Source organism: Cryptotermes secundus, unplaced genomic scaffold (assembly GCF_002891405.2).
Source record: "Cryptotermes secundus unplaced genomic scaffold, Csec_1.0 scaffold548, whole genome shotgun sequence".
NCBI lineage: Eukaryota > Metazoa > Arthropoda > Insecta > Blattodea > Kalotermitidae > Cryptotermes > Cryptotermes secundus.
Genome location: NW_019732380.1, coordinates 275,538 through 289,519, shown reverse-complemented (window position 1 = coordinate 289,519; position 13,982 = coordinate 275,538). Strand labels below are relative to the sequence as shown.

Genomic DNA, 13,982 nt, shown 5'->3' with positions numbered 1-13,982 from the left:
TTAGTGTTTCAGCGACTGTCATAGTGTCAGTCTTTTGTGAGGTTGTTTGCTTACTCAATGAGCAGCTAGGTCATGTAGCGTCGAATGGTGGCTGACCGATAAATTGGGCAGGATCTTGAAGGAAGCGATCGAGTAACTGTCCTGACATTTGGGTTGAGGGACTGAGAGGAACTGCAAACAATTTCAGTCAGGATAACACATGTCCTAGTCGAGATTCGAGCCGAATGCCTTCCGAATACGGTCTAGAGTGCGCTCTCGCTTCGACATATCAAAAATAAGATTTGAGTATGCCATCATCTCACCCGTATGTTTCGCCTGCTTGGCTGAAATTTTGTGTCATGCGAGCTCCCATATGCTGCGTGTATACAGTGCATAGCTCAGTCGGTTTGGCAGCCCCAGGGGCTGGACGGGTCAGGAATCGGTGTATGATGATCACTCACCTCTATCTGCCGTCGAGGTTAGGAATGCATGGAGCTGTACCTCCTCCCCACCATGTTTTAGTGGTGTGGTTTTTAGTTAAATACAGGCACAGAATCACCTGTTTCACTTACAGTGATATGATGATTACGCTAGGTGCTCCAAAGCTGTTCTCTGTATTCTGTCGGGACTGTTGTTTTGCATTGTCCATAACTAACAAACAGTGTGGGGCTGAGTCCTTCTTGCGAAGCGGCTAGTCGCTCAGCTGCTCAGGAATTTATTAACATTTTATGGAACAGGAAGGTTCATTACTGTGTTCACATGAGCCAACCACTGGCCCCTATCGATTCCATACCATCTCTTCCTTCTGGAGGTTGGGCGTTGGGCCCCTTATCTCTGTCCAGAGCCACATGAGTTCAGCCCACACCTTCCCACAGTTTCGTTGAGATCCATTTTTATTTACCGTCTCATCAACTTGTTTTTTTCGAAATGGTCTCTTCCCGTAGGTTCTCAGATCAAAATTTTGTGCACATTTCCCATCTTCGTGCGTTCTACAGGCCTCACCGATCCCATTCTTCTTGTTTCTATTAGCGCAGTATTCTGTAAAGCGTACGATTTATGAAAGTCCTCATTACGCAGTTTTTTCTAGCCTCCTGTTTTAAGATACGTGTCTTGTCGTAGCGTAAGGTCTTGCTCTGTACACTGTCTCCGTGTGGTGAGCCGGAGTAATTGCGTATTACATCTTATGGGGAAAGGGGGAATTTCTCTCGGGTCTTTATTTCTAAGTACCTGAGTGCAAGAATTTTATGTGTTTTAAATAACGTCGCTAGGCAGTGCCAGAAGCAGGGGCTACTCGCTGTTCCAACAAGGAGAGAATGCCAGCATTTCCAATATTGTTAAGACCTCGTCGGTACTGGGACAAAGCAAGGAAAGAAGGCTTATGTGGGGTCGTTAATAAATTTTGGCTAAAATGAATGGAATAGCAGGGACACAGCAAAGTCTCCTGCGCCTCGTATTGAGATTAGAGCGGATGTTCTCCTTGAAGGCGCTGTACTAGTACTCTGTTTGAACTGGTTCAAGTTCTCACCATCAACATTTGTGATAAGGAATATATGAAAAGTGTCTTATTTTGAAGTGTGTAGCTGAGAATCAAGCATTGATGATCCCATAAACACTTTTAATATTTCCGTAACATATAATAAATTATAATTTATGGGCACGCGGTAGCGTAGTTGGTTGAGGCACTACGCTACAAGCCGGAAGGTCGCGGGTTCAAGTCCCGATGAGGTTATTGGATTTTTTTTTCAGTTGACCTAATCCTTCCAGCCGCACTATGGCCCTGGGGTCGACTCAGCCTCTAACAGAAATGAATGCCAGGAATATTCTTGGGGGTAAAGGGCGGCCGGCGCGTAGGGCTGACAAATTTACTGCCATCTGTCAGCCGATTGTCTAGGAAATGTGGGAACCTCAACATATCACAACCCTATGGGCCTCCACGGCCTGTTACAGGGATACCTTTTCTTACTTTACGTAAGAACATATGGCTGTCTTCTTCAGGATAGAAAATAGGCCAAACAAGAAAGCAGCATACACAGCAAACAGAGGAAGAAACCAATACGAAGCAGACAGCAAGCAAAGTTATGCTTGTTACCTTTTTCATGCTGGTTTCTTGCTTGGCTTACTCTTCCACGATGGAGGCGATATGTTCCTTCGAAACGTCGGTCGAATTTAACCGGAGTATGCCGCATTATATCGCGGACGATAGAACTCTTAAACATTTAGTAACTTTACTGTTGGAAACGTTTAGAGCGGATGTACATGTGTGACGTAGTGAACTGCCGAACCAACATTTCCTTCATTCCATGTTGCTCGTGATACCGGGATGGACTTGGCATGCAGAGAGAGACTTTATAACAATTCCCCTTGAATTTGGCAGCGCTGTCCGTTGGGTTTCTTTCTAGATTCACACAAATTAAATGGTCACTGCCGAATAATAATGGGACCGGTTTCTCATCTCCACCTGTTCCCCGTTTTTTTTTTTCGGTGGCGTGATCCTGTTCTTTTAGCGTATACTTGGTATATGAAATGAAATGCGTTTCTCGTAAACACATCCCTCGCAGTGTTGCCAGTTGTTTTAACTTATGACACTTAGGATTTTGCCGCCTCCTACTGTCGTGTTCGTTTATTGTTGGCAGTAAAGTGTTATATAAAGCAAGTGTCACGTAACTTCGAACAAGGCCAAGAGTAACCTTGAATGCGCAGAAGAAAAATTTCAGACAAGGGGGTTGGTTCGAGGGTGTGTGAAGTGACAGGCGGCCAGTTGTGCACTCCCTTGTCTGAAATTTTTCTTCTGCGCATTCAAGGTTACTCTTGGCCTTGTTCGAAGTTACGAGACACTTGCTTTACCACTTACGTTTGAATTTCTGTCACGGAAACTGACGAATAACTCCCATTCTAAACAGACGTTTCTTATTCATGTGCATAATGAACTGTCGTTATGCCCGCTTTACCCTGGACGTATGTTTGTTTTATTAAAAGTTATGCGTGTGTGTGTGTGTGTGTGTGTGTGTGCGCGCGCGCGAGTATGTGTGTGGGACATAAGCACAACGTCAGAAGATTTTATGACCGGATCTTGTCTACCTATGTGGGAGTCTAGACCAAACATTTCGCACTCTTTAATAACGCCCTTCAAAACACTGGGGCAAATGATTCGGTTTGTTTTCTCTTTGAACATCAAGTTGAGTCACTGAACTAACGAAGGACAAGGGACGCGGCCGCAGGTGTTGCAGAATGCGCAGAGGGAAGTAAAGTGATACAAATCAGACAGATAGGCGTCAGTATGCGTTACAGAGGTTGCCAATTTCGTCTGAAGTATTCATGGTCTTCTGTTCTGCTTTGAAGTGTGGAATACAACAGAATCTCGATGAAACAGAGACTGTTTTCCGGTCACGAGGCTATGGAGAATACGTTGTGCCTACAGCAGCCCACTGGCCAGAGTAGCCCAAGGATTGCGATGGGTAAAGCCGTTTTAGACGCCCTTAGGAATCTTCATATAACCGTCATCACTCATAAAACATATCTGCTTCGAAAGGGATGTATTTAATTGACAGAATCCACGAAACACACATCTTCGAGGTAAAGCGCCACGACACATACGCTTTTTGCATCATTTTAAAAGTTTTGGACACATTTTACATATTAAATGTAACAGGCATAAAAATTAGTTAAATATTAAAGCTTCTGCCGGTCACGGTGCCAAGAAGACGTAACAGGGAGTATAAGTGTAACTCCCCCATTCTTGATCTTGGCACTAAATGGACGTGAGTGGTCAGCTTGACGTCCTGGCCGTTTTACTTCCGGTGAAATCGTCCCCGGTACCCACTGGATAGGAGGCTGGGTGGGCCACAAGGCCGGCCTGGACGTTGCAAAGAGAAAAAATTTTCTACTATTGGCAATCGAACCCCTGCCGTTCCAGCCCGCAGCCCGTCTCTATACCGACTGAGCTATCAAGTAAGCTACTTTCACGAGTCAGCGGCGATGGTGCCTCGAATATGAGGCCCAGCCCTTAATTAGTTACGTTATTCAGTGGGAACTCCAAAGTCCGGCCGGTACACGACAGATTAGCTGAGTTCGAGTTTCAAGCGAAGATTTTCGTGATTTTCGTTTGTACCTTATGCTGAATATCAGGATCGAAACTTGTAATATGCTGCGGTCATTTTTACTCTTATCTTTTCAAGCTCATCGTGCATAGTATCATAAATAGTATTTACAGTTGATAAGCATTGTCCAGTAGTCTGCGAATGAGCCACCGAGATGTCTTATTGTTTGTTGGTGCATTTATAATGCTTGACACTTTTAGTGAGCGTGTGTTTGAACATGATGGCTCTGAAACCTGGACTCGTAGGAGAAGACTAATGGAAAGGCGTGAGTTGAGAGTGCTGAGAACACGACCCTGAGGAAAATATTTGGAAATAACACTGGACTGGTAAGAGTGGCTTAATGAGGAACTTGGCCGCGCCATAGCTCAAGCGGTTAGTCTCTGGCTTCCCACCGCGGCGGCCCGAGTTCGATCCCGGGTTTGGATAAGTGGGATTTGTGGTGGACAAAGTGGCGCTGGGGCAGGTTTTCTCCGAGTACTTCGGTTTCCCCTGCGAATCTTCATTCCACCAATTGCTCCACAATCACCCTCACCCATCATCTGGGGCTGGTACAATAGGCCAGAAGTGGCCGCAGTACAAGGGACTTAGGCGACCCCACTAGCAATAAAAAAATAAGGAACTTCATAATCTGTACTCTTCAAATGCTGTTTACGTATCTGTGGTTCTACAGCCCTTGTGGACCTTGGTCGCTTTTTCAGTTTCGTGATCTATACCCAGACGGTAGGACTCCACGGACGGGGGATTATCCCATCGCAAGGCCGCTATCTACACAGAACAACAAACAGACATCCATGCCTTGAGTGGGATTCGAACCCACGAACCTAATGTTCGAGCGGTCCAAGACGGTTCATGCCTTGGCCGCGCAGGCACTGTGATCGGCCTTGAAATGGTGTTACGATGATAAAATCAAGGAGGGTGGGCTGGTCGTGTGTCACTTTCATGAGAAGTGATACACGTACAAAAATTTTTGCCGGAAGTCCAGAATGGAAAAGATCACTTCCGACGTCTAGGCTCAGATCTGAGGAGGAATATTACAGAAATATTGTGTAGAAATATGGATTGACTTCATCTGCCTCAGAATCGGGATTGTTGTCTGCCTTTGTGGCCGTGCTGATGAGCCACTGAGTTTTTACGAAACAGAGTAATTTCTTAACTAACTTAGCGGCTGTTACCGTCGCAAGAAACACTTTGTTCCATGAAGTCACATTTGAACGAGATTCGCCGCAAAAATAATAATTACAGCCATAAATATAGAAACATATAACGTAAAGGGAAAAGGGTAGTCAGGAAACAAAGATGCTATAACAGAAGGTTAAACTAACAATGTCGAAGAGTTGCGGGTTCGGGTCGGAAGCAGGTTTTTTGAGACCCCCACAAGACTTCGTCGCCGCCCCCGGTATGGCACAAGCCCAAGTGAACATTCCAGGACGACGCGTGCCAGCGTCGCGGACACTCCCGAGCGTCGTTCCGGAAACAGCCGACAGTGAGGTCTTACAGGGGAAGATATCCGTCCCATCATGACCAAGGAGTAAGAGGCTGGGAGGTGGCGGGCTGGGCGCTGAGAAAGATGCGAGAAGCTCAACGCTTCATATCGGTGCATACGACAACGACGTCCGTACTAGACACACGCTCGCTCCCTCGCACTCAATCCTTCTACACTCGACGACACAAGCAGTAGTTTCGACAAGTAGCACGCAGGGTGAAGAAGAGGAAGATAGAGAGACAGAGAGAGATTGAAACGAACTTTGCACAAAAGTTTCAGAAATAGAAAACTTTTTAGAAGCAAGAGAAAAAAACGTGGACGAATAATAATATATACCGAATATTATAAAACGAATTAAATGAAAGAAGGGGGCCATCAAGATATTATTAGAAGTAGTTATATATTTGTATCGTCGCCATCTGAGTGTGGGATGTCAGGAAGACAGTCAGCTGGTCCACAAGTGTTGTGTGAGCTACGCCCCTCCCAGAAGCAGTCACTCCGTCTGAAGATGCCACATGAATATTAATACCGTCGATTATCATAATCCTGTCTGCCTCTCAGTTTATCTTATCATGCAGATTGTGGCCTAACAGAGAAGTAAACATCTGGCCCAAAAATTTGTTAGTTACAACTCTGAAACTTTCCATTTCTTTTATATTCGAAATTTATAAAAGTAATGTGGAAAGTTGTGTGCTGGAACTCGAAAGTTGGACATACGTGGAACATATAAGCAGTTTAATGTGACAATGGCTGAGGGACTATGGTGTAAACGTTTGTTTCTCGTTTTGAGGCGAGAGCGTCACATCTGTGCAGTCAGGACTGATTTCCTGTTGGTGTAGGCCTAAAATATATAAAATGCGAATATCTTGTGTAATTCTATTGGTACTATTGGTATTTGGGAACAATAATTGCTTCTGATTTGGTTGCTGAGGACAAGGAATTCATAATGACAAGATCTGGGAATAGTGAAGTGCCTCTACCAGCGGTTTATATTGCCACTCTTGATTGTGAGGATCACACTTCCTTACCTCCGCGTGCTACAGGAGACGACGACCGGTCCGAAACTACTTCACCACTCCTACAAGATCCGTTTCCTTTGAATCCAAAACATGATAAGGAAGAAATCACTTTAGAAGATAATTCTAACACGACGCCACCGACGCCATGGTTCATGAATCGTGGCCTCAGCACCATTTCTGTAGTCATCATTATCCGTATCACCACCATCTTATTTCCATCCGTATGGTTGAAGATTGGAGTTTGATCGCAGCTGTATTTCTTTTGGACGAGAGTGTGAAGAAGTTTTGGGAACTTGTGCTGCGGCTGAGACTGGTGATTTATATGGTGATCGTGGTCGGTGTAGGGAGTGAGCGATTCTGTATATTTTGAATACTAGAATAATGAAAGAAGTGGTGGTTGTAATGGTTCCTGGTGGTTGCTAAATTTGCTGCTGCCAACTCGCCGTCATATCAAGTTGTTCGTGTCGCCAGGATGCCCGTGAGCACTGGAGCCGCCTCGTCCTCGTCCTCGACCGCTGACCGCACCAAACGTTGCAAGCACTGTGAAGGTAAGCCCGCGGTTGTGTTCCTGTCCACTTTACAGATTGCAGCCCGTAATTGCGATCCCTGGGAATGTGCATCATGTTTATGGGTGACGACACGATGCAGTTGTAGGCAGTGTTACTGTCATTTGAGGTCCTCACATCCGTGGTTATGAACAGTTCTGTCTTCTGGATTATAACGCCGCATCGTTGATAGTCAACCGACGTTTTAGAAGAACATACCGCATGCGATTGCTCTTCTTGCTCGGCTTATTCTTCGATCCTGAAGATGAAGGCGTTGTGTTCTTCCGAAACATAATTTGACTGTCAACGGACTACACGGCGTTATTTCCCAAAACATATTCATTATTGCCGTCGTTTCGGAGATATAACCGATAAGTATATGGTGGACAGTGAGAATCACTGAAACACAAGCAGTTCACCTTACATATACACGGGAAAGTTGGCATTGAAAATAGAAGCAGTAAGGATCTCCGAAACGTCAGCAGTGCAGCCCACAGATCAGGACCCACAATTTATTTCCTTAATGTACCACCGGGTTTTCTTTATAATTTAGTGCTATACATGTTCATTTCCAGTCCTGTCTGTCCTGGTTTTTGTTATAGGGTTCGTTCCATGCTTAGTGAACTAATGTGGAGCACGGCTGCTTCTTTCATGACACAGTTCATGCTTCCCTTGTGTACTGTAACAGATGCGCCACCAGGCACTAACGTATGAGCTAAGGACAACATTCTGATTCATACTTAGGCTCTGACCAAACCGAGGAGTGCGAACAGCCCTCTGCACGAAATAATACCATCATCATTATCCGCATATAGTTTATTTTTCAACCTAATTACCGTGATTGATGTTTTCGCATTGATTTCATTCATTCCACTGAGTACAATGCATTATTTTGAATTGAATCCTGGAGCATGTCAATAATAGTATAAAAGAGTTGTAATTAAAATGTACTTGGTTCATCCTGGTCCCTCACACTAAGAATGGTATAAAAGATTATTAACGCCGTCCAAGTGTGATTGATACTTGTTTCTTAATCTTTCATCCTTGACATGTTTCGGTCAGAGTGACCATCTACAGGAGGAGACATCAATACATGTGGAAGCTCCTACTACAGTGTAATTGTTCATTATTATATATTATATTATTATATCTGTATTTACAAATACTATTATTACAATGCCATGAATATAAAATATTAGCCTTTAACACTTACAGCGATGTACATGAATTTATTAAAATATTTATAAATTACTATAATTAGTCTATTTACAAGTATGGTTTAAAACTTTGTTAAAGAGAAGCAGTATAAAGCAGACGAACCAGATTGGTTCTAGATTTTAACAAAGTTTTAAACCTACTTGTAAATAGACTAATAATAATAATAAGTTTCCACAAGTATTGGTATGTCCTCCTGAAGATGTTTTCTCAGACCGAAACATGTAAATGATGAAAGATAAAAAAAAAAACATTTACCAATCACACTGGACTGCGTTTTTATATTTTTATTTTAAAATGTATGTTGAGTTCTATGACTATCATTAATAAATTAACGCTGTTTTCGTTATAACGTCATTTCTACTCTTTTGTTACTATAAAGTGAGAGTACTCCCAATCAGGCCAAAGTCGACATGGGGTATACACAACCTAATAATTACATATTCTGCAGAAAGACATAGGTCCTTCTGTTAACGCGTGTTGATCCCATGCATTCTCTTAGTATACCGTCCTACATATTAATCTTTACACGAATTTGAACTTGAAGATCTTACACAAATTGATGTAACACGTGTTACTTCACATGTTGCACTAACTTTTAATAAGTTTTTTAATTGTGTATACAGTATTGAAAAATAACCTTGAGAAAGAGTTTTACCAGTTTTCATATTTAACGGCTACCCCTGTGTATGACGTTTGAATGTCGAAACGTGTCGGGTTACCATTGAATTTGAAGTAAACATGTAAGATACAAGAATTAATTAATTTAATCTTATGCTGTAAATTGATTATTCTTGTAAGCTTTAATTGTAAGCGAGAAACCCTTTTTGCGTGACGTCCTTGATACCAACCTTGTGTAATATCCTCGCTTAATTTTCAGGGATATTAACGAATCTTGGTGTTAATGTATGGTACGAAATAGAAATTGCCAGTTATATTCATTCAGTCAGTTACTGCCCACTTAACAGTGCTGTTCTTGTAAATATTGGAGTAATTTTTAAACAAACATCACGCCACAATTACCGTCGTCATTACAGAGACACATTAAGTGCTTCCATTAATGTTCTGCGGTGACGCATAAGAGACATGTTCAAGTCACTCGACTGTCCTCTCGTGTGTATTTAAAGGAGCCGTTTACTATTTCCGTATTGTGGTCCATCGTACACGTTTACTAGTTTACTTCCATAAAGATCGCCCGTGGTGAGCGGTTATTAAACTGGCTCCGTGTATACGCACCAAAGAAAACGTGGTACAGGATAAGCAGACTTTGAATAAAAGTTATATTGGAGAATTAAAAAAAACTGTAAAGTCCTTAAAACTTTTATTTCATCGTACAGCTATAACGACCACATTACAGGAAGGTTTGCAAAGAAAAATGAAACACGTTTTATGTCTAGTACACTTTATAAGTCTTATAGTTTGTTATATACCGGTGCTGTTACACTTTGCCTACGTTTCGTAACACATATTCACTGCGCATACTCAGTGATCTTCATAAGATTATTGAAGGCTTTTGCTTAGTTATGGTTTGCATGAGTTCGTTCACGATGTGTTCGCCATGTAAAAATGGGAGAGATACATTTTTTAAATATTTGTATCAGTGTTTTGGCTTGAAATCGTTCTTTTTTTTTTTTTTTTTTTCGCTGACTCTACAGCCCCCCCCTGGGCCCTGGCCTCTTGATTTTCAATTTCATGGTCAGTTTTACAGACAGACTCCTTGGACGAGTGATCAGCCCGTCGCAAGGGCTCTACCTAAACACAGGACAACAAAATCACAGAATAGACACGTACACACACAAGACATTCATGCCTAGAGTGGGATTCGAACCCACGATCCCTGCGTCCGAGCGAGGGAAGACAGTTCATGCCTTAGACCACTTGGCTACTGTGACCAGCTTGAATTCATTAGGTTTACACTATTTATAAGAGAACATCATACACCAACATCCACGAATTAGATCTAGCAGCAATTACAGAGCGCATGCGCCACAGTTGTTGCGCTCTGCGTACATTTTCTGGGTTGCTTGTGTGCTACGGTCTCCCATCCTGCCCAGGATTTCCCCTGTGGTTATTGTATGAGCAGTATGCAGGAAAAATAAAATTTCATAGCATTCTTAAATTTTAGGTTTAAAATGTCAGAATTTTTACGGATGAAGACTTTTATGTTAACCGCATAATATATTGTAGCGTGTTTTGTGTGTCACGCTACAAACAAGTTCACGCCGTTCTTTGATATAGCGAGTTTATTTCTTTCGCTCGCATTACACACACTTCACAATCATCTGCACTTGCAGGCTTACAATAACCGATACAATATTCCGGCGATACTGGACCCAGACGGATATTCCAAACTGACTTCTTAGACGGGCGATCCGAAGCTTTCTTCTTCGGGGACTATTCCGAGGCTCTCTTCTTCGAAGAATGATCCGAGACTGACTGGCTTCGTGTCGAAGCTGGGCTATTTATCCTTGGCCACTGCTAGGTAACGAACCCTCTGTTATAGCGGTGGAGACGTTGCACTGTTGGCTCCGCGTTTCCTACGCAATAACCCATTGTTATCGCGTTGTCTCTGTGGGAACCTTCGCGTATTCGTCGTAACCGTGGAGATTCCTGTTAGAACTACAGTAGAGCAATTGTTGTTTATTATGCAACGGTCTATTCTGGCGTTTCCACAGAAGTGTCTCTTCTGGACTCCAGACACGTTACAATATTTTAAATCTTAATTTGGGATATTAAGAAAGGAGATAAACACATGAAATTATTGCCAATTATTTTAAAACCTTCTTGTCACATTTGCTGTTTCAAATGTGTTAAGCTCTTAAAGTTTGCTTTTTATATAAACAGTATCATAAAGTTAATGAACTCGAAACTGCTATATATGAACGCATTGTTTCCAAAGAAATGAGTCACTGATTTGGGGGCATATTTTTCAGATATAATTCGAAATAGTGGGCTATGTTTGTTTAGTTAGGCTTGGATTCACTTTCCGATTGGGACTGCCACCAATCCCTCACACAACTGGCCAGGCATAACTGAGTTCAGCTGATATGGGTGCCAGGCCATGAGGATATTGCTGGGAATGAAACCGCAGGTCAGCTGGCAAGAACAGGACCTGAACCAGCTTGCGGCATCTCAGTAGGAGAGTATTGCTGGGAATGAAACCGCAGATCAGCTGGCAAGAACAGGACCTGAACCAGCTTGCGGCATCTCAGTAGGAGAGTATTGCAGGGAATGACACCGCAGATCAGCTGGCAAGAACAGGACTTGAACCAGCTTGCGGCATCTCAGTAGGAGAGTATTGCTGGGAATGAAACCGCAGATCTGCTGGCAAGAACAGGATCTGAACAGCCGTTCACAGGACCTGAACCAGCTGGCGGCATCTCAGTAGGAGAGTATTGCAGGGAATGAAACCGCAGATCTGCTGGCAAGAACAGGACTTGAACCAGCTTGCGGCATCCCAATTGGAGTTGCCAAGAAATCGATCAGGGGCTGGACTAACAGAAATCACAAAAAACACTGGGAATCCACAACTGGACTCAAACGGGCAAAAGGATATATATCAGGACCCTCTGCCAAAAGAACAAGTGACCTGTTAAAATTAAACAGAAATTAATTAAGATTAGTGGTAGGATTACTTACTGGACACTGCACCTAAAAGGACACCTTTTCAAACTGGGACTGACAGACGACCCAACCTGTGAAAGGTGCCTACAAGAAGATGAATCAGCCACACACATGTGAGGCCATAGATTATTTAAGGTTTCGTCACCTGGGTCAGTTCTTCATGGAACCAAGTGACTTTTATGATGCCCCCATAAATAAAGACCTACATTTAATTCGAAGTGTAGGATTAATAAAGGGTTAATCCAAAGAGGAAGGACAACAGATCATTGAAGGTCGCAGTGCGAGGGCTGGTTTTTATGGCTCATACGCATGCTCCCCGATTTGTGATTTGTAGGGTTTGTATATACTGTAGCGTTAGGAGTGATTCGCCTTGGAACGATTGTATGCTTTTTTACGGTGTATGTGTTTCACCGTCTTTCCGTTAATCATTTGACTTAGACTTTGGCACGGAAGGCATATGCCTAGAGTGCAGTTTGGCACATAGTTCTAGTTAATAACCCCAGCCACTGAACGGCGCTAGCTACTGATGTGAACTACCATAGTCACACAATCATTATATTAGAAGGTAATATGTTGTAAGTATGAAGCAGTATTTAGTATTTTATTCTGGTTACTAACGAACAAACTCCATGGTGCGTAGGCTGTGTTGAGAAGGTAATGGTTGGTAATTATCCAAAACGTTCGTCGACGGTTATGGAACCGGCAAGTTTAAGAGAGAATACCATTTGTACCTAACCTAAGCCAAATTAATCCAGTCCACAACCTCCAACCCTATTTATCTTAATTTCATTTTAATATTAACCTTATATGTACTTTTAAATCTCCCAGTATTGTCTTAAGATTTTCTGACCAAAATTTTGTATGCACGTTTCGTTTCTCCCATGGATGATACTTGTCCTGGCTGTCTTGTCGTCTTTGATTTGACCATGCTAATAATAATTGAGCAGATAGTATATATTATGATGCCTTCAATTTTATGACATTCTGCAGCCTTGTATCATATTCTACCGACGAGATTGAAATGTTTTCAGCACATTTTGTCGAACACCATCAATTTTGGTCTGTTCCGTAATATCGGAGACAAAGTTTCACATCCATTGAAAGCAGATAATACTATAGTTTTGTATTTTGTAATCATTTTATTTGTAAATGATTTTAATTACTGCTTTAACACACAGTCGCTTCTGTTAGAATCGGTTTATGATTATATGTATTTGTATTTATGCATTACACCGTTCTCACACTATAGTGGTTATCGCGAACTAACACAGATGGCAGCTCTGTTCGAAACTGTGCCAGCGGGAAGTCAATAATAAACAGTTCACCATTTTATTCAAGAAAGGAGGGAACGAGGTAAATGTATAAAAGGAGTTAAGGGAACGGAGGAAAAGTGTTGTAGTGTCGAGGTGCGAACGAAATGACCTACCAGTTAAATTTGTACCTGCTTTTCCACTTAACTGCAACTTACTGTAAGAGCTGTCCAGTATATAAGAAACTCCGCAAGACTCGGACCATTTTGTTAATTGTCCCAATCTCTTACCCGCCCTATAGCCGTGGAGTTAGATTCTGTCGTACCGAGCACCGTGAATTCTGTTGTTGTACTAGTTGCGACATGCGCCTGGCAAGTCGATAACTTGTCAGCCTCGGGTGTGAAGCGGAGTGTTGACATTTCAGGCCTGCGCCCTAAGCTCATGCTGTCTTTTGGCGAAGAAATTGGGCTGTTGAATTCAACCCTTTAAAAGACCAGTTGCTCTATATGTACCACCCGCTTTAGCATAGTAAAAGTGTGTATTCGATTCACAGAGTTTGTGTTCCGTATGGTTCTCACAGTAAACAGCAACTGTTTCCCTAAACAGCATTAACCGGTTGGGGTTTGAAATGGAGACGTAATGTGTTTCCTGTGAGGTACGAACTGAATTTATATATACTGCATTCTGCCCATACAGTGTATTTGTGTGTTCCATATGATTCTCACAGTAAACAGCGATTATTTCCCTAAACAGCATTAACCGGTTGGGCT

General features: G+C 42.6%; 1 protein-coding gene across 4 annotated transcripts in view; it reads left to right on the top strand.

The window, feature by feature from the left end:
• Window positions 1-13,982, top strand: part of LOC111867594 (myocardin-related transcription factor B) — a 340,472-nt gene that overhangs the window by 155,055 nt on the left and 171,435 nt on the right. For 2 of the 4 annotated variants that reach the window (XR_002843368.2, XM_023857580.2), the window contains exon 1: window positions 5,615-7,126. The exons of the other annotated variants lie outside the window; for them this stretch is intronic. Coding sequence is in view for 1 of the 2 variants with exons in the window: in XM_023857580.2 (XP_023713348.1) it covers window positions 7,051-7,126 (76 nt within the window). In the remaining variant the exon portion in view is untranslated. Of the gene's footprint in view, window positions 1-5,614; window positions 7,127-13,982 lie in introns of those variants that run through there. 4 annotated transcript variants of the gene reach the window in all.